The sequence below is a fragment of the Girardinichthys multiradiatus genome, chromosome 13 (genome assembly GCF_021462225.1).
Source record: "Girardinichthys multiradiatus isolate DD_20200921_A chromosome 13, DD_fGirMul_XY1, whole genome shotgun sequence".
Taxonomy (NCBI): Eukaryota; Metazoa; Chordata; class Actinopteri; order Cyprinodontiformes; family Goodeidae; genus Girardinichthys; species Girardinichthys multiradiatus.
The window spans coordinates 20,354,672-20,382,669 of record NC_061806.1 but is presented as its reverse complement, the minus strand read 5'-3'; the positions used below and the strand labels follow the sequence as shown (position 1 = coordinate 20,382,669).

At 39.8% G+C, this 27,998-nt stretch overlaps 1 protein-coding gene across 2 annotated transcripts in view; it reads right to left on the bottom strand.

Moving 5' to 3' along the window:
- Nucleotides 1-11: 11 nt before the first annotated feature.
- Nucleotides 12-27,998, bottom strand: part of cdk6 (cyclin-dependent kinase 6) — a 52,554-nt gene continuing 24,567 nt past the window's right edge. For both annotated transcript variants that reach the window (XM_047383555.1, XM_047383554.1), the window contains exons 5-8: nt 12,887-12,996; nt 4,012-4,062; nt 3,705-3,840; nt 12-3,610 (exon numbers count right to left, since the gene is read on the bottom strand). In XM_047383555.1, coding sequence (XP_047239511.1) covers nt 3,458-3,610; nt 3,705-3,840; nt 4,012-4,062; nt 12,887-12,996 — 450 coding nt within the window. In that variant the 3' untranslated portion in view covers nt 12-3,457. The remainder of the gene's footprint in view (nt 3,611-3,704; nt 3,841-4,011; nt 4,063-12,886; nt 12,997-27,998) is intronic.

Here is a 27,998-nt window from a genome sequence, read left to right as displayed (position 1 = left end):
TCCAAACAACATTTGTAAAACCCCACATTTTATTCAGCTGGTGCAACACAATATTATGACACCAATGCATCCATACATTGTTAATCTGACCAATATGATGGATTAATTTAGGCCTAGTTTAATTTCAAACTGTAAAACTGCTTAAAAAAACAACAGCTGAAATGAGAGTGAAATGCACTACAAGTCATTAAAATGGTCATTAGTTCAATGATAAAACAAATTCTAAGGTAATCATAGCTTTATAATTATGCAGCTTTATTATGGAGCACTTACGCCAGAAATCTTGCAAATAGAAAATGCACACAGTGTTTAGTTAGGAAGATCTATTTTGCTTGCGTTTCAGCAAATAAATGTTGCTGATAAGAACAGTCTATTTCAAACAGAAATGACTACAGTAACATAATTGATAAATAGTGTTAACGGTACACTATAAACAAAGACACTATTATGAGACAGCTTGATGGGAAACTAGAAAAAGTCATTATGTGGTCACTCAGTAAGCCAAGAGATGTGCAAACTGTGTCCAAGAGGTTTGGACATCCAGAAAAAAACCTGAGAGAGTTGAAAAATGAGTGTGTGTTTGTGTGTGTGCTAGTAGCACTACCTGTTAGGCAAACATAAACCAACCAGTGTTAAATTGTTACGGTCCTGCAAGAACAACAAAATACAAAAATACAGCTCTGCATAAGTTGCCTTTTCCTTGCTTATTTACAAAAAAAATAAAAATAAAACAGAAACAACAAAAGAAAACGGAACTGCAATGAAACGTCACATTAACGTAAAAGCAAAAACTGTAAATAAAATTGTGTGTATCTTTTTTTAGCATCTACTGTAAAAGTCATAGCCACAATCAGTCCTCAGCAAAGGAGATCCATTAATTCCACCGGACATTTTCAAGAAGCAAAATGCTCTCATCATACAACTTGCCACTGACCTTCACCTACTCTACTTCTAGCCACTTTTATAATATGTCTATGTGCTTCTTCAACAGTTTGTCGTTGCACCAAGCTGAACACACTGTACAGTACCAATACCTAGCCTTTACACATTCCTTAGATACACAAACTCTGATCATGTGAAGAGTTGGTGCACTTGGTGTAAGAATATCATATGCCCAGCGTATTAAGAAAAGCACCCCACCCCACCCCCACCCCCACCCCCAAATCCAGTAAAAAGCATTATAAGACTTGTCAATAAAATTAAAATTAAATACAGAATATTTTTGATAACACTTTGCCAAATGTTTTCATGATGAATAGTGCTGGTGGGACTTTATCCACAGAAAGCAAGCCTGTGCATTACACTATCATTAAGATTGTAAATAAGGAAATTTCATGATGATAAAATCCCACAATGGCAGAAAAATAGTTATTTAATAAAAGTCTTAAAGTAAGTGGCAGGATGAGTTTTCATTGTCTCAGCACCGTTATGATCAGCCCATTGAGTTCTTGAAAAGTGCAACAACCATTAGAATCCCGCTACTGGTTTGTCTGCAGTTACTGTAGATGTCCACAAGGTGGGAGCAATATTATAGTTAACATTAGAATGATAAGGAACATGGCAGTGAGCGGCTGGCTTGTGATTCCTTGTGACTTTATAGGTACATGAGCATGCTTGTGTTGAGTATTTGCAAGTGCACTCCCGTTGTCCATCTCCGTACAGCACACTTCCACAGTGAGCACGAAGGCAAGTAAAATCCACGGTGTCCGCTTCAGACCCCGTCTGGTCCTAAAGACAGGAGGGCAGTCTAAAAAGTCTAAACACTGGTCAATAAGAAGCTTCAGCCTCTGTAATTTGTCCGGCCTCTTAACTACCTGATGATCTAAGATGCAGGCCTATATATGCATTATTAGATAACAATTCACAAATTAAAAGCAGCAATTATGATCCACTGGTTCTTGGGAGGGCAGCTTTTGTGCATGGTTCACAGCCATGATGTGCCTTCACACCATCTTCGCCATCTCGTTTCTCTTGAGTACTTTCAAGGAGTGTTGTATATTGATGATAAAAAGTACTTCCCTTCCTTTTCATTATGTTTACGTTTATATAGTACATAAAACAAATATTAATTAAGCTGTTTGACACTGACAATCAGAAGTCAGAAAACACACAGTGGCTCTCAAAACCCCTGATAAATGTTTTGTAATCTAAATTGTGAAGATTTTCTTGCACAATTTAAGTAAAAGACCTTTAGAAGTGGAAAAAAGAAAATATACAAAGCTGCATAATCTTGTTGCATTATTGTGCCCATTCTTAAGGTTTCTGGAATCACAATTTGATTCAGTTTTTAGAGTTCAGTTTTTTTGAAATTACAAACAAAATCCACAGTAGTATGTAAACATCACAGGACAGAAAAGACTAAAACTGCATTTTTCTCGCAAAACTTGGGTGCCCGGTGTCTGCTAGAAGCGGATGATGAAGAGGGGTTTTATTTTTCCGCATCCAAGGATACATTCAAATCAACAAAAGAATGATTTTGTTAGAGGAAATTTAAAGTTTTGGAAAGATGTTCCACGAGTCTAAAACAAAATGAATCTGTGGAATCGCCTGAGAAGGCTGAGACCAAGAAATGTCCTCTCAATGTTGAAGGATTTGGAGAACAAGTTAAGAAGTGGGACACTGATACACTCCTACCAAAGAGCACTGTGAGCTTAAATTTATTCAAAGGGTGCATCAACAAAGTTAGGTTAGTTTAAGGGTGTGCACACTTATGTAACCGAGTTAATGGAACGTTTTAATAGAACTGTTTTGTTTTCTGATTGAATTGTGGAGGGCAAATGCCATGTTCTTAAAATATTTATCATGGTTTCATTTATTATGTCACAAAAACCTGAAATTTTGCCAGGGATGTGTACACATCAGAGACACTGCATGAAATGCCCCTGAATAAGGCTTGACTATGAATCTTCTGATAGAAGTCATCACTGTTGGTTAATTAAATTAACTTGCATATACATGGGAGCTTTTGCAAACTAAGGAACCTTTGCTGATTTTTTTTTATTGGCGATTAGGAAATATGATGAAGATAAGCACCAAAGTTACCTTTTTGGTACACCATCTTATGCATTCCCAGGTGCTGGTAGCAGCATGTTGAAATGACCTTATTTGTAACAGGATGTTTAGGATTTGTGAGGATCAGGAATCTAATCAATTAAGTATAACGTCTGAAGGAACCATAGAACCTAAGCAGTGCAAAACTAACAAGATAAACTCAATTTTAAAACTCTGGAGTCCAAATAAAGTGTATGATGATCAGTATGATAGTGCTGCACACACGGTATATTCAGTCTGTTAGCCTAAAAGGCCAAAAGTTATTGACTCAATGGACTTCTGCTGATCAGTGTCAAATGGCTTAATTAATACGTTTTAAGTTATAATGTGCCCAGCAAAACAATGTGGGTACAGAAAATACTTTTTAGAGATACTGTTTGGGATAGCTGAAGGTGAAGGAGGACTATCAGGCAGTCCTCTCCTCAATAGTGGGCTTGTTGCTGGGGATTGAATAGGTAGCATACAGACTTCTGCTGTGACTGTCCACGCTTTGAAAGTAGGGGTGACTCAATGCAGCGAAGGCAGATATTCTCCTGGAGGGGTTGAAGGTGAGAAATTGCTACAGAGGTTGAAAGAGAAAAAAGGGAAATGGGATGAGACAGATTAACTAGCAGTCAGAAAAATTCATTTGAAGGGAAGCTCATTCTACTTACCATCAACAGGGTTCGTCCTTCCTCATCCATGTCTGGCACCAAGTCTTCTATTGGTTTAGGGGGTCGGGGTGTGAAGGCACTCTGTGGTAAGGCTACCTCTTGAGGCCAGTCTTCTGGTGAAGGTACCCCAACCACACTGTTAAATGATAAAGATAATAAGCATCCTTTACTTTTTCAGAAACGTATCCAAGGTAAGGAAGATGGCGTGATTCATTTTGTGTTTACAGTAGCTGCCTTTAATGCACAATCCATTGATTTAAGAAGTTTTTTTTTGGTTAGTTTTGAATGAAATTATACTCATACTTACTCAAAGATCTTTCCTAGCTGATCAACATCAGAGTTTCCTCGAAAAATGGGTCTAGGAAAGAAGTGAAAAACAGATCAGTTTTGCTGCAATCTCCATGACCTTACCAACTCTCTCTGCAGATACAAGTTTTAATGCTCATCTTCCTGCTGTTGATGAATATACAGGCTTTTACTCAAGGCAATAGGAATGTGAGAGCCTGATGTGAATGTTTGAAGTCCACATGTTGTCAGGATTGTGGAGCAGTATTGGTAAGACCACTAAAGACTGCAAGGAGGGAACCAGGATGAAAAGAGGGAGGGGATCAGTAGCAGGACTGCTGGTGGTTCCTGTGGCTTTGGGCAGTCTTCGGATACCCGTGGGCGGTCATGGCTGAGGCCTGGCACTCACACAAATTCCAGTAGTCATCATCCGCACAAGCCTACTAGTCGCCTCACAGGATAGAAAAAGCCTGTTTAAGTCCTACATGCGTCAGCTTTGGCTCCCTGCTTCGTCAATGTTAGTAGGCAACTGGGACTCAAACGCCTGTGAAAGAAAAGTTTGATTATTGTAATACTGAAAGAGGTTCCTCAAGTTCCTCTAGGACTAAGAAGAACTTTTCAATGAATCTTTTTACCTCAGATCTCAGGACGTTAGCAAAATCAGATTTTTCTAAACAACAGTAGAAAAGGCCAAGTATAAAAGGTCTTAATGCCAATAATAAGTCCGCACAAAACCCCAGAGTAATATGCAGTACCTAGCAAAACATTCACACAAATCAACATTTTGCATGTTACAGCTACAAATGTCTGAAATTCTTTATGATGAAGAAAACACAAAGTAGTGTATAGGTTTGTGAAGTGGAATGAAAATCTTTTACTAATGAAAATCTGAAAAGTGTGGGGTTCCCCATTCTCAAGTCTTCTGCAGCATCCAACAGGTTTTCTTCCAATTCCAGAATTGCCCTGTATTTAGCTCCATCCATCTTTGGCATCAACTTTGACCAACTTCTCTCTCCTTGCAGATGAAAAATAAACATACCTATAGCATGATGCTGCCACAGCCATGTTTTACCATGGGAGGTGCGTGATTTTTGTCCCAAGGCACCAGAAGAACTTCATCTTGTTTGCTGTGTCCCCTAAATGCCTTGTGGCTTAATACATACAGTACTTCTTATAGCCTTCTTTCAACAGCGACTTTCTTTTTGCCACTCTTCGATAAAACCTAATTTTGTGCGCAACAAATAGTCAAATAGTTGCCCTATCCAGAGAATATCACAGCTGAGCTGTGAATCTGTGCGCTCCTCTTGAGTTACCATGTGGCTCTTGGCAGTTTCTCTGGTAAATGCTCTTCTTGACTGGCCTGACAGTTTAGGTGGATAAAAACATGTCTTGGCAGGTTTCCATACTCTTTACATTTTCAAATAGCTTGTTGAACAGAATGCAGTGAGCTGTTGAATCTCTGAGGTATTGTTTTGCAACATAACTTGACTTTAGACTTCTTCCCAGCACTAACACCGGCTCATCTTGTGTGTTCCTTGTTGGACTAATTCTATTTGATTACTATTGTTCTCCAACAACCCTCTGAGGTCTTTATAAATATACTGTTTAAATACTCAGATGAAATTACATGCCTTTGTAATCCATTTACTAATCATGTGATGTCTGAAGGCAATGAACTGCACCGAATTTTATGTACGGGCATCATAGCGAAGAAAGCAAAATATAAATGCATGCCACGGTTTCAAGTTATTTGTAAAGAAAGAAACAATCAGTTTTTTGTCTGCCTTACAACCATGAGCTATTTTGTGTTGGTCTATTACATAAAATCCCATTAAAGCTATAACATGTGGCTGTAATGAAGTCAACAGTAACCTGCCAGCCACCTTGTACTTCCTTGTGTTTTCCCATTTGCAGGAAGCTTTGCATAGCTGAACACCCACACTTTCCTACACAATCAGATTCCGGGATATTTTTCTTCCAACACTGTACAATGAAAGCAGCCTCTCTCTCATAAGCTCTAGTTTAGAAGTTTAAATTTGCCACTAATTCTTTGAGTAGATATGTTTTTACCAACAAATGTTTCTTTACTGCTGCAATACTGCAAGACAAAGCGCCACACATGTAGGTCTGTCGCATAAGGCTTTTGATAAGCATTTTAACATCAGACCAAACCAGTTTCTGACAGTTGCAACCGAAATAAAAACACCTACAGCAAGTTATCATGCCAAAACAAGTAGAGCTGATAATTCCAAGAGGTCCATTTTTAAACTTGAAGTGGTCGGTTGGTTTGTGGTCGGGGATAACTGGGAATTATTCACCTCAGGTTGACCACTGGCATGTGCACAGTCAACAGCTTGGAGCAACTGTAAATCTGCACATTTTCAATAAAATAAACATACATAGGCTGTTCAAAATGCACACTCAAACAGTCGGAGTGGCTCCCTCACAAAATTCTGCAAGTGCATATCACATTTGCACACAGATGCATGAGTGGTGGTAGTCGAAAGGCTGACACGAGGTTAGGACAGGCAGCGGAGTCACGCTTCCTTTAGTGCCAGTTCGGCACTGTCCCACATTCCACTGAGACAACCTCTGGAATGTGTGCACAAGTTTGCACGTGAGAGCTTCAATCTGTCTGAGTGGGAATTAAACAGAAATGCAGTGTGTGTTTCAGGGAAAAAAAATCCCCCCCCCCAAAAAAAACGCACCGTCTTCTTTGACCGCATGGACAAGCAAGTCCTGAGCAAACTTTGGCTATTTCATACATGTCAATCTGTGCACATATGTGCATATGACTATGCTCTGTGGATTTATCAATTGAGTCCCAAACTGAGAAAGTCAACTAAGATGTAGGGCCTCTCCCAGACCATTAACACACCACGTTCAGGCTTTTCTATTTGAGGAATGTCAACAAGCAGACGTGCTCTCCCTTATTCTTTTGAATTATGAGTCAGAAACAAACCTTGCCATGCAGATGCAGACTTGTATAATATTTGCTTAAATTCCTCAGCACTGTATTCTTATTACAGTGAAAGTTATTAACTTTTTTTTTTTTTTTTTACAGAGGCCAGCTTGAAAAAAAGATTTATTGAGTCATAGGAAAAGTTTATGTGTTAAATGTCGACTTTTCTGACATGTATGAGATAATAGGGAACAGGAATGTGCTTGTTGCTTACTGAAGCTCTGATGTAAGACTGCAACTCATGCAAAATTTCAACAGAGCAGGGTACCAATCAAAAACATGGATGAATAGTTCCTGATACATCAACAATTATAACCTTAAACAAAGTTTAGGTGAAAAATGACACATATTCCTTCCTAATCTTCTCCTTTTCTGCACTTTCCCCTAAATCATCCTTTTGCTTTCTTCTTCCAGGTGCCCTATAATCTCTGACAGGTGTCCTTTTAAAAAGCTATCTTTACCACCAAAAGGAAGAGAAATTTGTGTTTATGGACATCAAAGGGCTCTGGCTCAACTTCCAACTAAAGAAAATCTGGTCAGGTGCCAAAATATGAAGACACCTGCATTTATAAACACATAGCAAAGCCTTTAACAGCTTTTTCTGTCATGAGACAAAAAGAAACCCTCTCCTTGATGACTAACAGAGTCTGCTACCTACTGTCGAGAAGGAGTTTCCCACAGATTCAGGCAATGCCTTTTTGTTTTTTTAAAAAAGAGCTCCATATCAAAAAGAACATTTTAAACAAACATTAAATGAGGTTCCTAGAGGCCTTTCTATGCACATATGTGAATAGAAATGTGGGGCCCTTTCTGTCTGTAAACTCTTCATTAACAGCACACCTATTAATAACATTTATCTGCACCATTTCAAAAGTATAGAGAATGTTTATTCAAAATACAACTTACTTCATTCAAGTCCACATTTTATGAAAGATCTGCAAATACGACACTGAAAACATTCTCCCTCATTTACAAAACCGGCATAGAGCACCATAATTGGTGTATGATAATACATTAATTGACCGCTTAGGTACAACATCTGAGATTTAAACATGGCTTGTGGATTGACAAGACACTTTTTTTATGCAGTAACTGCATGGCTGACTAGTCGATTTCATCTTCGGAGGCATGATGGATTCACTGTATGCAAATATCTAGAACCACATTTAAAGGAGGTGCTCTCCATGGGTTTTTTTTTGGACTGCGGGACCTTTTAGCAGAAGATCTTTGAAGCAAGCATTTGGAGACAGGCCACTGTGGGGCATTACTTTAAAGGGGAGGTGAATCTGCCTTGGATCAGGTAGAGAAACTGCTGTGAGCACCCAAGAAAGTGTGTGACATAATTTTGACCTGTGCAGTTCTGCACAATACACAGTTGGATTTTTTTTTTTTATGCTCTGCATCGTGATGGTTTTGAAGGCTGTCAGATGGAGGCAAGACCTTATCCAGCATTTTTAAATTCTTATATTTGGCAAGCATGCTCTAAAAATAAAGGCTACCAAATAGTCGGGTGTACTTGACTTTGCGGACGCCCGTGCGTACCCGAGACGGACTCAATGCAGACATCTGCTGGACATGTCCACACAAAGCAAAGTTTTTATGAATGTATACACTCAGCTGTGCCACACAATAAACTGCTCGGTGGGAAAAAGTCTCCACATCGAACTGTTTTATATGCAGCACACTGCTCTGAGAAACCAGTCGTGAGGACGCACAATGTCATTGCCTCTCTCTACGCCGCACTGACAGTGTATTCCCTTCTGCCTCCCTTGTCTGGTTAAATGGCCATATATATCACCTTTTCTTTTTGTTTTTCCAAAGCGACAAGGCAAATAAGCTCATCATTCTCGTCTGACGACGTAATGGCAGAATCTGCGAAAAATGTAGGAACTTTACCCCAGAAATGTATTAAATTGGAAAGTTCAACTATGAAACCTCAAATGTCCCGGGACAATGCGCGTGGAGTCCGCGTATCTCACAGTATGCTCAAAAATGTAGGAGCATTTAAATATCAAACAAGATCTGCAAACACAATTTGTGCAAGAAATCTTGTAGTTTTTTTTTTTAAGTTTATGGTGCCAATAATCCACTGTTGTAATGCCATTTTAACAAAATCTGATAGAAATGTCTATTTTACCATCTTTCATGTTGCAAATTCAGGGAGTAAGGTTGCCAAAACTATAAAGAAATAGGGGAGTTGTCTAAAAATGAATTTTATGGGCAGAAAACCAAATATCCAAACATCAATTGTAATTCTCAAATTTCTCAAATGCAAAACAGTGGCACGATGCAGACAGTTTTATCCACATGGCAGCATATTTGAACATGCCAGCAAATCTAAAGGGAGTTTCTATTATTTGAGCAAATAAATGTATTTATACTCGTCATAATGACATTCTGAAAACCAGTTAGACATGACAAAGCTTTCTTGGGCCTATTTTAGATCCAACATTTGCTAAAGTGGTAGATTCTCTAATAAGAATTTTGTTCATTCACTTTCTTGGGCTAAAAGCTGTTTCAAAAAGGCAATCGAAAACTAACTGCAGATAGGGGGACGGGTGTAGTTTGGTCAACCAATAGTTTTACACATCCACTCTCTAAAATTTAAAAGTTCGAATTGCAGCAGTAAAACAGTACCATTTGAAAACAAAATGATAATCAAAATGTTTTAACCCCGTGTGACCTTTTGAGCTTATGAACTCTCACATGCTTGCATGATGGGGTGAGAGGACGGTTGGGGAAGGAAGCAGGGCTGCTCCTCCTGACAATAAGCCCTGCCCCAGAACGACACTTCTTATCTGCTATTGCACACACATTCAGACTAACTCCTTTTACTTTGGATTGCACACTTTTCTTTACAAAAGGATAGTACAAAATAGTTTTTATTCCATAAATCTATAAATGTAAGCGGTTTTACCTTGCAAAAACAAGTTTGTTTGTTTTTTCCTGCATAAAAAAAAGATCCGTTATTAGTGTGGCCCTCCAGTGTGTGAAGTTCGTTAAACCACAAACTGAAATACCTACACAAAGAACCAGAATCTTGACTTGCATGTTTCAACCACAAAAGGCAGCTTGTGTTACTGTAATGGTTTGATAAGCCAACTGAAATGTGATTGTGTATTGCTCAAAAACATCTGTCAGGTGTCATTTAAGGTGATGATGACTGGTTTACTAATTTCCCAAATGACTCAATATGGTATCTGTGTAAAAACTTTCTTTGGACCATTAAAAAAAAACAAAAAATCTAATGTAAACAAAGCCTGCAGAGATTTCATTCTTCAACATTCTTCGCTTGCTCAGTTTATTCCCCCAAAAATATAAATCCAACAATTGGGTTAAATGGCTTGGACCCTCTAATAACAGGTCAAATTGTATTCAAAGTGAAGCATAGCGTTGGAAATTTAGCTTGTGTGTGAGATTATTATGAGAAAAAAAGGTTCAAATTGATTTGAAACGAAAGGAAACAGACAACCACTAACACATGAAAGCAAACATCAAGTAATCACGTGTCAGTGCTCTGAGTGAAACTCTGGGTCCTCTGGGTTCAGATGAGGTACTTTCCAAAAAACGGAGAAATCATGCAGGGAAAAGGCATTCAGTGATTTAATGCATAAACACTAGCCAATTAGTAGCTGTATAGATAACCTAACAAACTTAGATACCAAGATCAGCTTTAGTGAAGGTTCATAAAGTCCAAGATTCGCTGGCCATTTAAAACGCCTTCTGTTGTCGTCCAAGAGATTGCTTATACAGTGCCTTGCAAAAATATTCAACTCCTTGGCTTTTTACCTATTTTCTTACATTTCAACCTATAATTTCAATGTTTTTAATCGTATTTTATGTGATGGATCTGCACAAACCTACCAAGTGGGGGTCACCCATAAAGATTGACAGACCAGGCAAGGAGTGCTATAATCAAAGAGGCAAAGGTAACCCTGAAGGAGTTCAACAGCAGAGACTGGAGTATCTGTCCATGTGACCACAATAAGCTGTACACTCCATAAAGCTGGGCTTTATGGAAGAATGGCTATTATTTAGTATTAAAACTAAGAAGGTTTTGAGTTTGCTATAAGGCATGTGGGCGACTCCCCAAATGTATGGAGGACGGTGCTCTGGTCAGATGAGAATAAAATTGTACTTTTCAGCCACAGAGGCAAATACTATGTCTGGCACAAACCCAACACATCCCATCACCCCAAGAACACCATCCCCACTGTGAAACATGGTATTGGCAGCATCATGCTATGCTGGGAAACTGGTGTAAGCAGGAGCAGTTTTCCCTTGAGCAATGGGCAAAAGTAAAGTGTCAAGATGTGCCAAGCTCACAGAGACTTATTCAAAGCCACTTGCAGCTGTATCAGCCACAAAAGGTGTCTCTACAAAGTACTTTATTGCTTCACAATAAAAAAAAAATACATCTTCAAAGTTGTAGGGATGTTCTGTAAATGAAATGGTACAAACTTTCAATCCATTCTAATTCCATGAAAAACATGAAAAATGGCAAGAGGGTTAATACTTTTTGCAAGTCAGTGTTGTTAGAGACTACATTCAGAAAGCTCCATGAACCTTTTTGGGGGGGACACATACACTAACAAGTATTGGTTAAAATGACTGAAACTCCTTTTAGACAAATAATGCAACCGAAGCAGAACACAATTTATGAACAGCATTCTTTCTCCATAGGTCATCACATCCTCATGGTTGGCCAGCAAGCCTTTGTACAATGGGTCCTTGCACAAGCAAATGGTCTACAGCTATATACACTACCACCACATTTATGAGCAGGATTTAAGTCTGGGGACTGAGATGACCATGGAGTGCACTTAATGATTGTTGTGCAAATCTCTAACATTGAGCATTGATTTTCTTTTCAGCCCCGTTACAATTTTGCTCACTGTGTGTGGGGACAAGATGAATATGGGTCCTTGTCGAGTCTTGTGACCAGTGGCTGAAAGAAATGGGCCTTTGTGTCATTATGCATTTTTATCCCTGGGAAACAGGAAGTAATGGATTATTAATTGAACGGTTCTAGAAACTCTGATCAACTTTGAAATCGAAGCGTAAATAAATGTAAAACAATGATTTAGTTACATTCATTTTAAAAGGGGATCAAGGATACCAACAACTTTATTGAACAACAACATATGATTTTTTCCTCCTCTGAATAGAGAATTTTGACTTAATGTTGAAAGCAGCTTTTTCTATTTTTTTTGTGGTGTGAGACTATGCCACTGCAATAAAAGATAACTGTATATTAATTGTTCAACAATCAGTCTACAGTGCTAACATATCACATAGGAAAATCACAGGAAGGCTGGAGGAGACATGGGAGGACAGCAACTCCGCTCCCAGGCATGGAGACATAGGACTCCTGTTCAAAAAACCCATAGGATCGTTTCCTTTTTATTTTTTTCTACTTTCTTATTTTTCTTTGATGCGCACCAGTACAACTTGGTTAAGAGTTGAGGTTAAGAGAAGGTTCAGTTTAGACATTTAACTTTAAATGTTTTGCATGGGGAGGGGTTCAATGATATTTTTGTCAGTTTGGAAGACCCTACACATCTAGAAATTACTCATCAGGGGAAGGTTGTGCATCAAAAACCACTACACGCTACTGACCACGTTTCTGTGGAGCATGTGATTAATTGGGAATAAGAATTGTTGGATTCATGCAGTCTTCAAAAGTTGATAAAAGCATAAGCTGATCTTATAGAGCAGCTATCAATACACTGTGGTTTGGTGTTGATACTGAAATCCTTGGTCCAGGAAATGTTCATTGCCTTCACTCTCCCGGTTGAATTTTTCCTTCCTGTAATTTTATTTGCTACTGAACCTCTCTTTAGCCTTAAAAAAGATATCAATACAAGGGCTAGATTCCAAAGACAATTTTAAATGTGAGACTTGTTGACTGTGTTTGGTTCTGTGCAAACCTCACCTTCTCCTGAACATTTCAGCAAAGATGCAGCCAACGCTCCACAGATCCACTGGTGTAGCATAACTGGACTGGAGCAGCACTTCAGGAGCTCTGTACCACAGCGTCACCACCTGCACCGCAAACAGCAGAAAAACTACTGAGCCTTCATTGTAAGAGCACAAAGAGTTGAACACTGATCGACTGCCAGCAGCATTAGGTAAATGCCACTGTCGATGTGGGCTCACACACATACACACACGTAGCGCACTTAAAAGCTTCTCAGCCTCCATCTTGGCCTTACGCAACACATGAAATCATATCTGGCGGGACATGCCTTCGGCTCTGATTTACAAGTCTCAATTTTTTTCACAACAGTCGACTAGCTACACACAATACTTTGCACTGATTTACAAACAGGCCATTATCACATGCAGACAAGTGTGTCTGTATTCTTGCTGGAATAAACGTAGCAGAAAACATGGTTAACAACAAATAAAAAACACTCTTCCTGTCTTTCACCATACATCCTGCACCCACCTGAGGTTTAACGGCAGCCATTTTGTGCCACTTCGTACTAAGCATGGTTTCCAAATTTGTCCCTGAAACTCCTGGGACCTCTCAGAGTGATTGTGTGTGCAGCCTGCCTCTGTTAACAGCTACAGTAGGGAAAGCCTCCAGACAAAACTCAGTGACCCCTGGTAAGAGAGTGGACTGGTTCCAGGTGCTTTCCTAAACTCTGTAGTGTTTCTTTCCAACAGCTTTTGGCTGCAGTTTCTTTCTTCAAGCACTGAAGAGTGCTTATCGGGATGTCGGGCAAACACTTGTAAGCAAAAAGAGTGCAGTGTCACCCAGATACTTTTAACTTGACTGGTTTTGTTTAACTGTAATGAAACTTCACATTGTTTTACATTGGCACTCATGTTTAAATTCTTTTGAATATGTAGCATGAACAAAAAGATGGTAATGCAGTTTTAAATATTCCACCTTAAAACACAATGTGTTCATGTGTTTCATTACCATTTGATGAAATCAGTGATTGCTTCTCTTAAATCTCTGAAAGGACTAAGGTTAACTTTTACATTGGAGGAGGTGGGTGCTACGCACTGCTTTAAAACCCATTATTGTGTGTGTACTTCTCAACAGCAGAATTGGGCTGTCCAGCGCCAAGCTGAGCAATGGGAAAAGCACACCGCGCTGCCAAAAAAGCTGAACGGCTTCTTTGCTTCTGCTGTGACATCCACCGTTTAAACTAAGACCTGCAAGGAATGTCTTGGAACTCACACAAAGTAATAAATTCAAATTGACATCCTTTACATGCAAATTCCCTCGAAACATCTACCTGGTACAACCAAATCATTAGCCTGCAAGAAGTCAGGAAGTTAACCTACTGCTGTTAGGGCTCTGAGCGGCCAATAAAGATAGTGGCAGTGCAATGACGGCCTACTTTTAAAAGTGTAAGCTAGCTTTGTGGTTAAGGAGTGTGATGTGGCGATGACAGTCTGTCTATGAAACCAGCTAGCAGCGAAATTAAGTTATTAACAGTTCCGGTAGCATTGGAGTGGACAATTTCACGCGTGTCAGTTCTCACCATCAACACATTTTTGCCTCTTAAACGGTTCGGTAAAAAGCTACGGAGATAAGCTCTACTCTAAGCTGCCTCTGGCTGATGGTAAATCACAAATTGAGACGGCTGTTTCTCTTGCAGACGTGGAGCGGAACTTCTGGTATGTTTTTGCTATTTGGCTAACTGATGGTACATAAAGTATCTCATTGCTATATCACACCCTTGAGACGTTTAACTGGCTAGCCCATACACCGGCCTTACGCCATTGACATACCTCACTTGGCAGCTCAGAACTGTATTGTGAAAGAGGCTGATGGTTGAAGTGCACCAACAGACAAATTAACTTTAGCCATGAGGAGTCTTTCTTCACAGGTGACGCTTGACAATGGAAACCAAAAAAGGCAAATCATGGTGGATCTGTAAACAATGGGAAGACACCTCCAACATTGGTTATGTTAATAAAAGAGACATATATTTTGTTGCACCCAAGATTAAAAAAAATATTTCGTTAATCAATTAGTTACCTGTCTAACATGACCAGTTTTAATTTTAGATCTGACTTGCTGATTCCAACTGGGGCCCATTTCAATTGAGTTATTATGTATTATAGCAAGGGCTACATAAAAAAATAAAATAAAATAAAAAATATTGATTGAATTCAACAATTGGGTGTAAAAACATTTGAACATATATTATTTTCGAATCAAGAAAAATTGTCCAGCAGGTTTCTTGATAGAGATCAGTTTTGCATACAACTGAAAATGAAGAACCATCAAGATTACCTCTATTTTTGCATCATAGCATATGCGCTTAATTTTTATCTGATTTTTACCTAAAATAAATACTTCTTGTATTTACAAACTATAAAGTGAGAATTTTTAGTTTTGATGCATTAACTGAAGATGAAAAGAAAAGGTCTGATTTTCCAGTATGTGACCTGCTAATGCTAATGAAAGCCTGTCAAGGCAAAACTGTGCCTCACTATTTATGATGCAAGTGTAGCAAAGGAAAGTCTCTTGTTTCTCAGCTTGTAAGGGCTCTACTCCAACGTTAGCTTCCATAGCAGTAGGCATCTGTCCATCTTGGAAGATGATGTTCATAGCAGTCCATTTTTGATGAACTAAAGTGCTTTATACTTTTCTATTTGTCTTTAATATTGCCTTCATTAGTACTTTCATTTCCATCCCTGGTTATTACTTTGATGGAAAAGCAAACAAATTCAAAAACCCAGGCATCTTTTCGTGGTACATTTTCAATACTGTACCATGTTTCTAAACATGGGAGGCTAAATATATATTAGAGTATATATCATGTAGTTTAACAATCATAAAGCTCCAGGGTAATTTTTCTTGGTTTCTTAAGTACATTGTACAACAAGAGAAAGTGTTCAACACCTGATATGCCTGATAAAAAAAAAAAAACTAATGTTGAACAGCCAATGGTCAACAGACACCCATAAGAGTAAAAAAAAAAATGAAGTCACATTTTTCTTTTAAACTGAATGACACTATTAATAGAGCCGGAGGGTGCATTTTGCAGATGGTGATACTTTCATCTCTACTTCCTGCTTCACTGGAAACAGAGCGGAAGTTGAGGCTAGTTGGCTGAGATGCAGTGTGGGGGGCTAGGCCATGTGACCAGAAATAACACGAGCTTCAAATGAAGAGACAGACACTAGGGGTCATTGACGAATCTTTGAACAATGAAACCTCAAATAAAGCATGAATGGAAGCCACACCGTTCTTCAGTCTATACAGTCTCATTTAGGCCTCATTTTTACCTTTAGGCTTGAATTGGTTAATTTTTATTTATATTTCTATTACAGAATTCTGTTGAAGCAGTTTTTTATTACAGGTAATAACAAAAAAACTTCGCTGGCAGAACAAGGCACTATGTTACTTTGATAACAAAAGCAGGTTGGTAATTTAAAAAGAAATTTCCTTCTGCAAACTCTTGCAGCTGCAGCTCAAATGCATACAACTTGAGCAAAATGCATGGATTTCACACCCAGCAGTGGCAAAAGACAGCTCCGATATGAGCACACACAAAGCCTTCTAGGAAGAACCACAGACCTAGAGCTCAGAGTATATCCGCCTCACAGTTATTCGAAAACGTGGCCACAAGTGCAGATTAAGGCACATACATGTATATAACACATGCACGGGAAGCTGTGGAAAATAGATGCAAAAAGTTTTAATTCAGTGTCTGATTACACCTCGTATGCTTCTCTTGAAGCAAAATTCTGTTCATTATCTACCTCAAATTTATCATTGCATCATAGTCGAACTTCCTTAATAGGCTGTGAAAGATATACCCAATGCTGCAGATATTCCAGCTGGAATATTAGAAACATAACTTTTAAAATGGAACAATTATTTCAGGTGTAGGAAGGAACCTTGCTTCCATATTAAAATGCAACGATACAATGAAGTGCAACTCTTGAACAGTTTTTTAAATATGTGCATGCTTATCTATGTTTGTATATGCAAGCAGTAAATTTAAGACAAGTTTAGACAGAAGCAAGTTTACCACTATGTTGCATCACCTCTTTTAACCGCTTTAGAGGAACTGAGATGATCAACAGCTGTGGTTTCTAAAACAAAATGTGTTCCCATTCATGCTTTAACCATTTTAGGGACTACTTTTGAATTTTTATTTATTGAGGCCCACATATTATCAGAAGATATGTGGTGTGGAATATTATGCCATTTCACATTGAAATAATAAAAATGTATAAATTGCATTTATTTATCAATACAGACTTTGGAGACATTTTCAAACTTCACAAATGAAAACAAATCTGGCTAAAATAGACCATTCAAATCACCAGGATACCTTTGTTTTTTTTTGTTTTTTTTTCCATACTGCAGTCTTCAATCCTTAAAATATATCTACTTCTCTGTTTCAGTAGACCTCTCTTTGAGTCAGTTAAACACAGACTGTGAGACCAAATGCATGAATAGCTGAGCAGCTGGTGAGCTTATAATATCCATGAATGGATTTTGATCACACAGTTTCATACTCTCCATAAGATGCCAAAATCTTGAGTTTGTCCAAATAAATACCTCAAACTATTATTCTCATAAGAGGTGCATGATCTGAGTCATAGCCTAAACAAACAGCTTAACAACTGTTTTCACTGAGATGATTATAACAACACATCTGTGGTACAGTGAAAAGGACATTCCCCAATTGCAATGTTCCCTTTTTGTGTGCGTCCTATCCCCTCCTCTTCCTCTGACCACGCTTGCATTCCTACTTCCTTAGTCTCCCTTTCTCACCCTTCTTGTTCTATGCTCTGCTTCACATATTCCTTCGTTACCCACTCCTGTTTTCCCTCCTCTGTATGGGCTGCATGAAAGCGGATACATGCTCCTACATACACTGAATGAGTCATAGATATAGAGATTGGCTGATTTAAAAAAAAAAAAAAAAGATTTTAAATTGTTTTGCATTTGAGGCTGCAGCTTTGCATTGGGAGTCTCCCTTTCTGTCTGTCAGACACCCTTGTTCCTTTCAGCATGGTAACCGAAAATTGTAGAGAGGTCAGATGAAGCCAAATGAGAAAAAAAGTGAAGACTGAGAGAGAGTGTGTGAGGGCTGACTCCAGATTAAAGGACAACATTCTGTGAATTCCTTTCTACTGAGAGCATCCTCCCGCTCACCACCAGGACGATCATCCACAGCCTGCACTGCTGTTCTCTGATTCCCGCACCCCATGAGGGAGGAAATAACTTCTCCTGGCCCAGAGGACCTCCAGACCTCATGGGCCAGACCTCCAAGTCTGCCTGCCTTGCAACATCCGGGATTGTGCTACCAGAGCCCTGTGCACGCACAATGGGCTGGTATGACAATAGGACACATGAGTGTGGGGGTGTTTGGCTTGTGTTATGTGCGACTGCATGTGACTTGGAAAGCACCTGCTTTTGCCTGGATGAATGTGTTTCACTGCTAAATGATATCTGCAAGTGTATGAAAGTTATTAGCGACGTGTTTGAAGTTTAACACAGTTTTACATCATCTGTACTTCCTTTTTTCTAATACTGTCTCACATTGTTTTTTCCCAGCAATCAGTGTATTCTCCACACCCCTTGAATCTGGGAATGTAGCAACATGTCAACCATTCCTTCCACTCCATGTTTTTTTTAATTTGTCAAAATTTACATCCGCATGCAAAACCAGTTATATCTTTATAACTGGTTTTGAGTTGAGATCTTTAACCCAAAAGAGATCAGGTGGGATGTTTTAATCATGGCTGTTCAATGATGACATGGCTGTCAACAAGAAGAAAGGTGGACTGCTCTCTCTAGGTCAGGGGTCAGTCTCTATCGCATGTATCTATTTCCATCATTTTTTTACAAAGTCATGCTACAACAGAGAGGTAGATAATAAAGGTATGACTGCTTAGTCGGCAACAATGTGTCCCCTGGATTAAAGTGTCTCTTATCCTATTAAATACTGGCCACATTTAGTTGTTGCAAAGTTAACAAAAAAAGGGGGCTATGTTCATTAAACAAATAAGATTTAAAAAAAGAATATTTAAGTGGTATTAAATCACTGCTACTGTTTAGATAATGGAGAAATCTTTTTAGCTGTTGAAAATGATGACGGCGTCACTCTTTGGCCCCTAGGACGTCATCACCCATAAAGCTTAGATCTATTAAGGAGGACGTTCTAAGTAACCTGCTGTGATTAGGATGACTAGGGCTTAGGGCCACAGGATTGGTGGAGTTTGGCAGGGGTCCTATGTTTACATTCCTTCTGAGGAAACCAAGGATGAAAGAACACCACTGGACACAGGCACAGACTCAGAAGCAAGTGCTTCTTATGCAATGGAAGTTCATCAGTTGATGATGATCAGTTATAATTCCTACTTAAAAGGAAAATTAGGTTCATGAAACCTACATTTTCCTTTACCCTCTCAGCTGGTTCGTGATAACATTCCTGAAAGCAATCCAATTAAAGTCTTGCTCTCTAAATCTCAGAGGGATATAAAGCATGAATGCAGGCAATACATAGAGGGAAAGCGGATGTCCTAATAATAAGCATAAAACTGAAGTCAGAGCACAGCAGAACAAAGGCTGTGATGTTGTGTCCCCAGAGAGACCCGAAGCTCCAGCAGTCAGCCATGTTGTAAACACCATTATTTCATCCCCTCTCTCCCTTTTGCTCACTTTCTATTACTTGTTCTGCACAAAAAAAGACAATCAGATGTAATAATTTCCCTTTCCCAGGCCAAGAAAAGACTGACGATATCAGACAGAGGTGAGGGGGGAGACAAATTGTGACCAGGGGCTGCTGGGGGGGAGCATGAAAGGTAAAAGTGCAAGAGCAGCACACAGACTGTATACAGTAAAGCAGAAAAAAAGGGGAGCGCTGCAACTGTTGCCAAAGTATGCACAGCTTACAGGAATGCAGCACAGGGCCCTCAGCGAATGAAACAAAGACAGCACAGTAAGTGGCTCTCTCTCCCCTGTGCTACCACATCCGCACATCATTAGCTGGAAAATTCCAGATATATGCTGTAATAGTTTCTCTTTCTCTTCCCCTATTCCCCTTTGTGATGCTGGTAGAGACTGGGCTGCAATATCCAGGTGACCATGTAGCATATGCATACCAGGCAGTACCCCGATTGACTTGGAGGACAGCCAAGACATTACTACCAATGAATACATTGGAGTGAATTGTAAAGTTGTGTGTGCATGAGGGCGTGCTGCTGTACTGAACAGTAGGCAGTGTATATTGCTCTACATGTGTATCTGCAAAGTTGTCATAAAAGTGACCCCCTTCAGTCTCTTTCAAGAGTATTGACCCCACTTCCCTCTCCCTGCATGAGAAAAGTATCCCCACAGCATGATGCAGCCACCATCATGTTTCCCAGTGGAAATGATATATTCAGTGTGATATGCAGTGCTACTTTCCAGCGAACACAGTATTTTTGCAAATATGTCAAAAAGTTCAGTTTTGGTCTCATCTGAGCAGCGAAACTTATTCTACGTTTTCAGCGTACCCTACAAGGCTTGTGGTAAACTGCAAATGGCATCTCTTATGGCTATTTTATAACAGTGACTTTCCTCCTGCCACTCTTCTGTTGAGGCCAGGTTTGTAAAGTGCATGGCAAATAATTGCTCTCTTAACAGATTCTCCCACATGAAAATGGAGCATCTTCAGATCCTCAAAACATACCCCTTGGTTTCCATGGCACTATTTGTTCATTAATGTCCTCAAACAAACCCCTGAGACATTCACAGAACAACTGCATTAAAGCTGAAATGAAATCACACCTATTTGGACCAGTAACTATTTAATTCTGAAGGCAATTGGCTGCACTGGATTTTAATTAGATTTATCAGAATAAAAGGGATGAATACAAATGTGCACTAGACCTTACAGATTTGCAAAAGAAATTTTTAACAGTACATAAAACTAAAATGTAAAGAGGTTAAAGGTTTGTAAATACTATTGCAAAGCACTGTATATCTGATCATATGTATGTGAACTTTGTCCATGTTTGCTTATGTCAAGCTGAGGCGAAACTCTTTGCTCCGGCCGACTGCAGTCAAAGAACTGAGGACTGACTCTTTTTTTTCCCCCCCATGTGGTGCTGTTTGAGGAAATATCTAAACATTCCCAGAGTGAGCTGCACGTGCTCTCCTGTGTGCAGTGCAAGGGTTTTCCACACCTCCCTCTCCAAGCTGCTGCCTGCTTTCCTTTTTTTCTCCCTGTTCTGAGCAACAGGACATAACTATCCAGTTTATCCAAGCTCATAACTGCTGAGTTGTTTCACTTTCGCCTATCAGAATCACTGATCATTAAATGGGCGTTGAAGGATGTGTTTCAAAAGAGATGAGACATAAAAACATCGACGATATGCTTAATCAACATGTTGTTTAGGATGAACATAGCATTGCACAGGTGAGAACACATTAATCTGCACTGCTGTACAACACCAACAGACTGCAACTGCAAATCAGAGTTGAACAAGTAAATGTTGTGAGAGCAAAAATAACAATCTATACTGCACTGAGTGAGACTGCCTCTTTTGGGTTGTAAAAGCTTGTCTGCTGTTTGAGCTCAGGCAGGAAATCTGGTTTCAATTTGTTTAATGTCGTCTGAGATATGGGTGTCTTATTCTGGTAAGAGCAGTGGGAGGGCTATGAGCAGAAGGAACCAAAGGGGGGGAAGCTTTGGGAAAATACCTTTAATCAGGTAACAATTTCACTCCTCTTCACAAGACTCAGACAACTAAAGTTTACAGGAAATCAGCAGTGGGACAGTATAAATCTAAAAGATGCTTACAGTAACAGTGATAATTTATGTCTCATTTGATCTCACTAAAGTGAGCCACATCTTAGTCAAAGCCCAAAAAGATTTAGCGTGAAAAGTGTTGAAATCCCCTATGGCTTTTGAGTCACTTCAGACTTTAGATGAGCTGAGAGGTACGGAGAAAAAAACACCTTTACACCAATGACCTGCTTAACTAGACTGGAAACCATAACCCCTTCATATCTTTTTATTTTGAGAACATAAAAACACAAACATGAGTCTGACAGAAATAGCTAAAACAAAAATCTAATTTGACAAGCGACCACATAAGCAGAATATGGATGAGCATGTTAACTAATGAGATTCATAGGACTCTCCACTTCATATTAGGATAGTTTCCAGTGTTGGGATGGTGTGGAAGAGCCCCTCCCCATGGGTAATCTAATAGAGGTCATCTTTTGAGCACAACATCTCACCTGACATCTAATACTGTGTCACCTGAAGATCTAAGGGATGTTTTCCCAACTGAGATTATCCTAACAGGGAGAGCCCTCCTAAATGGAGCCAGGTGTCTTTTTCTAAGGTTTCTCATGAAATTCTGCTGAAAACGTAGTGATTATTTTCCTGCTCACTGATATTAGTGAAGATCAGAATCAGAATCAGCTTTATTGCCAACTTTGTACATAAAAACAAGGAATTTGACTCCGGTACACTTTGCTCTCTGGTTTTGTTTTTGCATTACAGAATATACATATATACAATATACACATATATAATAATAAAAAGGTGCATTTGCAACATCTGTATGCTGTTGTTTTGTACTCTATTGAATGTTCAACAGAGAAACAGCCTGGGGGAAGAAACTGTCTCTGTGGCGGCTGGTTTTAGTAAACAGTGCTCTGTAGCGGCGGCCTGAAGGTAAAGCTCTAAACAGTTTATGTGCAGGGTGTGTGGGGTCTGCAGAGATTTTAGCAGCTCTTTTCCTGACCCTAGACCTGTATAAGTCCTGGATGGAGGGAAGGTCAGCCCTGATTATTCTCTCTGCATTCCTGATTATTTGTTGCAGTCTGAACCAAACCACACTGAGATGGATGAAGACAGGACAGACTGAATGATGGCAGTGTAGAAGATGACCAGCAGCTCCTGTGGAAGGTTGAACTTCTTGAGTTGCCTCAGGAAGTACAGTCTCTGCTGGGCCTTCTTTCAAACAGTGTCTATGTGTGAGGACCATCTCAGGTCCTCAGAGATGGTGGTTCCTCGGAACCTGAAGTGGTCCACGGCCTACACGGTGTTGTTGAGGATGGTGAGGGGGGTGTATGGGGGTGGTGTTCTCCGAAAGTCCACCATCATTTCAACAGTCTTTAAATGGTGGTGGACCTTCGGAGAACACCGAAAGTCCGAAAGTCCACCACCATTTCAACAGTCTTGAGTGGGTTGAGTTCAAGGTAGTTCTGACCACACCAGTGTACCAGCCGATCCATCTCCTGTCTGTATGCAGACTCATCACCGTCCTGGGTCAGTCCAATGACAGTGATGTCGTCTGCAAACTTCAGGAGTTTCACGGACGAGTCCAATGAGGTGCAGTCATTTGTATAGAGGGAGAAGAGGAGTGGGGATAGAACACACCCCTGGGGGGCACCAGTACTTATTGATCTGGTTCTGGAGAAGATGCTCCCCAGTCTCACCTGCTGTCGGTCCGTTAGGAAGCTGTTGATCCACTGACAGGTGGAGGCTGGGATGTTGAGCTGGGTGAGCTTCTGGTGGAGGCTGTCTGGTATGATGGTGTTGAAGACCGAGATGAAGTCTACAAACAGGATCCTGGCGTACGTCCCTGGACGGCCGAGGTGTTGCAGGATGAAGAGTAGACCTAAGTTGACAGCATCATCTGCTGACCTGTTTGCTTGGTAAGCAAATTGCAGGGGGTCCAGCAGGGGGCCTGTGATGTCTTTCAGGTGCTTCAACACCAGCCGCTCAAAGAACTTCATGATTACAAACGTCAGGGCTACAGGCCTGTAGTCATTTAATCCTACGATGGTGGGTTTCTTGGGAACCGGGATGATGGTGGATCGTTTGAGGCAGGAGGGGACCTCACATTTCTCCAGTGATTTGTTGAAGATCCTTGTGAAGATCAGAGCGAGTTGATTAGCACAGACTTTCAGGCATGATGGGAAGACGTTATCAGGTCCTCCAGCTTTCTTTGTTTTCATGCGCTGAAAGAGCCTGTTTACATCTTCCTCGGAGATCTTTAGTGCAGGCAGAGGATCTAAAGGTAGTGGGTTGGTTGTTTTACGGGTCGAATTTGTTCCTGAATGGGATGTGGAGGAGGTGGTTTGAGGTGTGAATAGCTTCTTGTCATGTCTGCAGTAGAAGCCATTCAGACGGTTGGCCAGGAGACAACTCTGTTCAAGATGAGTGGGGGGGCTCCAATAGGCAGTCAGGTTTCTCAGACCAGTCCATACAGCTGAAGTGTCACCAGTAGAAAGGCTGTTCTTAAGCTTCTCTCTGTAGCTTCTCTTGGCTGCTTTGATCTCCTTTGTTAGTCTGTTCCTGGCCTGCCTGTACCGCGCCCAATCTCCACTGCTGTGAGCTTCTTCCTTGTCCCTGTGCAGATTCCTGAGGTGTGGAGTAAACCATGGCTTGTTGTTCCCAAAGGTGCAGAAGGTCTTGGTCTGCACACACATGTCCTCACAGAAACTGATGTATGATGTCACCACATCAGTTAGTTGGTTTAAGTCAGTGGCTGAAGTTTTGAAACTTCCAAAGATGTTAATTTTGCTATGTGTAACAGATCTACTATGCTTGCAATAGTATTATATTTTCCACTGTTAAGATCCAACAGGGGTATTTTTTCATAAGGTGCGCAAATTCTGCATGTTTTTGTGTGTTCTTCTAGCTGGTGCGACTATCCAATGCCATGCGTTGCATTACTACTATTAAGTCTTGCCACAGATTCTCAATTGGATTTAGGACTAGACCTTGACTAGGCCATTTTAACACATGAAGATGCTTTGATTTAAACTGGGACTTTACAATATCAGACACGTCATGGAATCATGATATGAAATATTAAAAATACCAGTTGAGACCCCATTTCCCCCCTCATCTCTTTCTTGTTTGTCATTACAAAGCATTTAACTCTCCCTGACCTTTACAGTCTTGGACATAATCATCTACATCAGGCATGGGCATCTGTTGCATCTGTTGAGGGAATTCCTTGAATTAATATAATAGCCAAAAAATATTCAAAATAGTTCGTTTTGACATTAACATTATGCAGACTAGCATTCGATGACAACATATTTGCAATGTATTTTGCAGCCCTAATCTAAACCATTCATTTGTAACTCTTGCTTTATGTTAACAGTTATTTTCCTGTTGGAAGTCTATTGCAGCCTTTATGTTTGTGCTTATCTGGTCAATCCATCTTTCCATCAACTTTGACATGGTTTGCTGCCAAGGTGGTGGCAGGATGGTGCATATAGGGTGATGTCTGCACATTGCGTTTAGCATGAAGACCAGGAACTTGATCATCTGTGGCAAGCTGCAAATGGAAGTTCCTATGTTGTTATTAAGCTATGTTTTTTTTCTTGCCACTATGACATTAAGGTCAGATTTTTGGAAAGAAAATGACTAATAATAGACCCTGTCAACTTACTCTCCCTGCTGAGCTGTGACTCAATATGTAACGCCACTAGAATTACTATAGACGTGATAGGTGCTTCTCTGATTAGTGTCACCTCTATGAGATGTTCACACCTTGGGATGTTGATTTGAATTCTAATCTTGCTTTAGGCTTTTCCACAACTTTTCTTTAGGGGTATCAGTAAAGGGGGCAGAAAACCAAGCATATTTTAATTTGTAAAACATTTTAAAAACAATTCATAATTTTTCTTCCACTTTACAGTTGTGCACTACTTTGTTTTTATACATATTACATAAGATTCAACTAATTGTGATGCGCTTCCACCACAAAAAAAAAAGGACACTGAATAATAATTATTATTATTACAGATCTACTACAAAAGCATGGATCGTGTCTTCCATGTAGACGATGAAGCAGCATTCTCCCAACAACTTCACTTACACAGTATTCACAGCCATGAATGTTCAAGTATTGAAAAGGGTATAATTCTAGCCTCACAGAATTTACACTACAGAGATATTTACATGAATGTTTTACCTAAATCCAAATAAATAGATAATATTTTCTGATATAGCTTTTATAGTTGTATTTTTGGTCTGTTTAACAATTTCGATAGAGATAATTTCATCAAACACACATGCAAGATAATTTAGATGGGCTGCTTCAGAGTCCCCAATTTAGCTGGAAGTCTAAAAGGTCCAAAATGTTGGGTTAACATCTATAAATCGTACTGTGGCCAATAAAGACACGATGTCTTCAAGATTGGAGGTTGTTTTTTAGCCTTGATCAAATGCACAAAGCTAAAGTGTAACAGATATTCTTACTCCAAATTGTAAGAAAATAAAAAAAGTGAGCTAATTTTTTAACAGAACCTGAATATTAGTGTTCCATTAAGAAAAGACAAATCCTTCCACAGCAACACCCAACCATCAATTAGACCATCCAGTCTTGCCCTCTGCCTGTTACTCACAGCCATACAAAGACCTCGTAGCCAGAAAGGTTTCACAAAAACCCTAAACAAAACAACAAATCCTCAGGAACTTCCAGGGTAGCCTAATCTGGGCCTACAACCAGCCAATAAGTGGTCTTCCTTTCCTCCACTCCCCATCAGAGGAAAACGCGACATGATCGGTGACTGATACAGATGGAGCCATAGGTCACCCGAAGCTATGGGAGCACCAAAACATTGCTCAGTCATTTCTAATACTTACATACAAACGTTGACCACACATTTTCTCAATGACATGTATACAAGCAGGCATGTGGCAGGGTGAGAAAGCTAAAAGTGTTGGTGTTGGTATCTCATCAGCAGAAAGTATAACGGTGCTACTTTCAGTCAGCGACACTGGAAAAAAAAAATAGAAAGTGAGAGATGGACTGTCAGAAACCTTCATGCAAATGATCCCTTCAGCCATCTTGTCATTCTAAAAGCTCTAAATGAATCACTTTGAAAGTGAGAAAATCGCCCTGTTCGCTTAAGCAACAGCAGTTCTCCAAAGCCCATCTGTCTGCCAGTAACGGTGGCTTTAGGTGACTAAATGAGTAACTGCTGGTCTGTTGGGCAAAGGGGAAGATCCTCTTAAACTTTGTGTGTATTTGTGTATATATGCAGAGCGTGCAGTTTAGATTAGGTGCTTTTATTAGCAAGCGGAAACAAAGAACGGGTGAATGGATATTTGTGTGTGTGTGTGTGTCCGGTGAACAGGGGGGATTCCAGACACAGGAACATTCATCTGGAACCAAAGATCCCATGCTCACATTGCAGAGCTCTGCGAATACACGCACTGAATACACACATGCACAAGTGCTTGCACATAAACACACACCCATCTTATTTTTGTGGCCCAATCTGTAAAACCGAGGAAGGAAATGAGTATGTGAATGAGTGCGAACGCACATTTAAAAGTGCTATGTGGTGTTTGAGAGTAGTTTTAGGGACTCGATATGTTTTTACTTCGATGTGATGGTGAATTCCCGCAGAGGAGTTTAACCTGCAACAAACATGTCTCCATCAAGTCATGATGAAACCAAAGAAGACAAACCCTTTAGGGAAACCACAGATGCAATGATTATTGTGTAAGACATATGTAAATTCAATGATAAACCATATCCTCCTCTGCATCTTAGTAGTGAATTATCAAGCATGGTGACAAATTATGGAAATGACTGAGGAATTACTTAATCAAAAAAAAACCTTGAATTCAAAGACATTTTGATTTGCATAAATGAAAAGGGTAATTACTAAAATACAGTTTTTAAAAACTAAATGACTGACATTTTAAAAACCAAACAAATCAGCAAGCTCCATCTTTATAAAAAGTAAAACCTAATGTCAAACCGTTTTTTTAAACGCCTTGAGCGAAATTAAGGAAGTACTGATCCTAAAGTGAAAACTTTTACAGTAAAATGTGCATGCAGCCTAATTGTGTAATTATTATACACCATCCATCCAAGCCTTTCCTTGCAGGGTAGCGGGGAGCTGGTGTATATCTCCAGCAGTCAGTGAGCAAGAGTTGAGGTACACACCCTGGACAGGTCACACAGGACAAACAAACCATACATGCACACTCATACCTAGGGGCAATTTATCAATTAACCTAACAGCCACGTATATGGAGGAAGCCCACGTACCCGGACAGAACCAACGCATGCATGTGGAA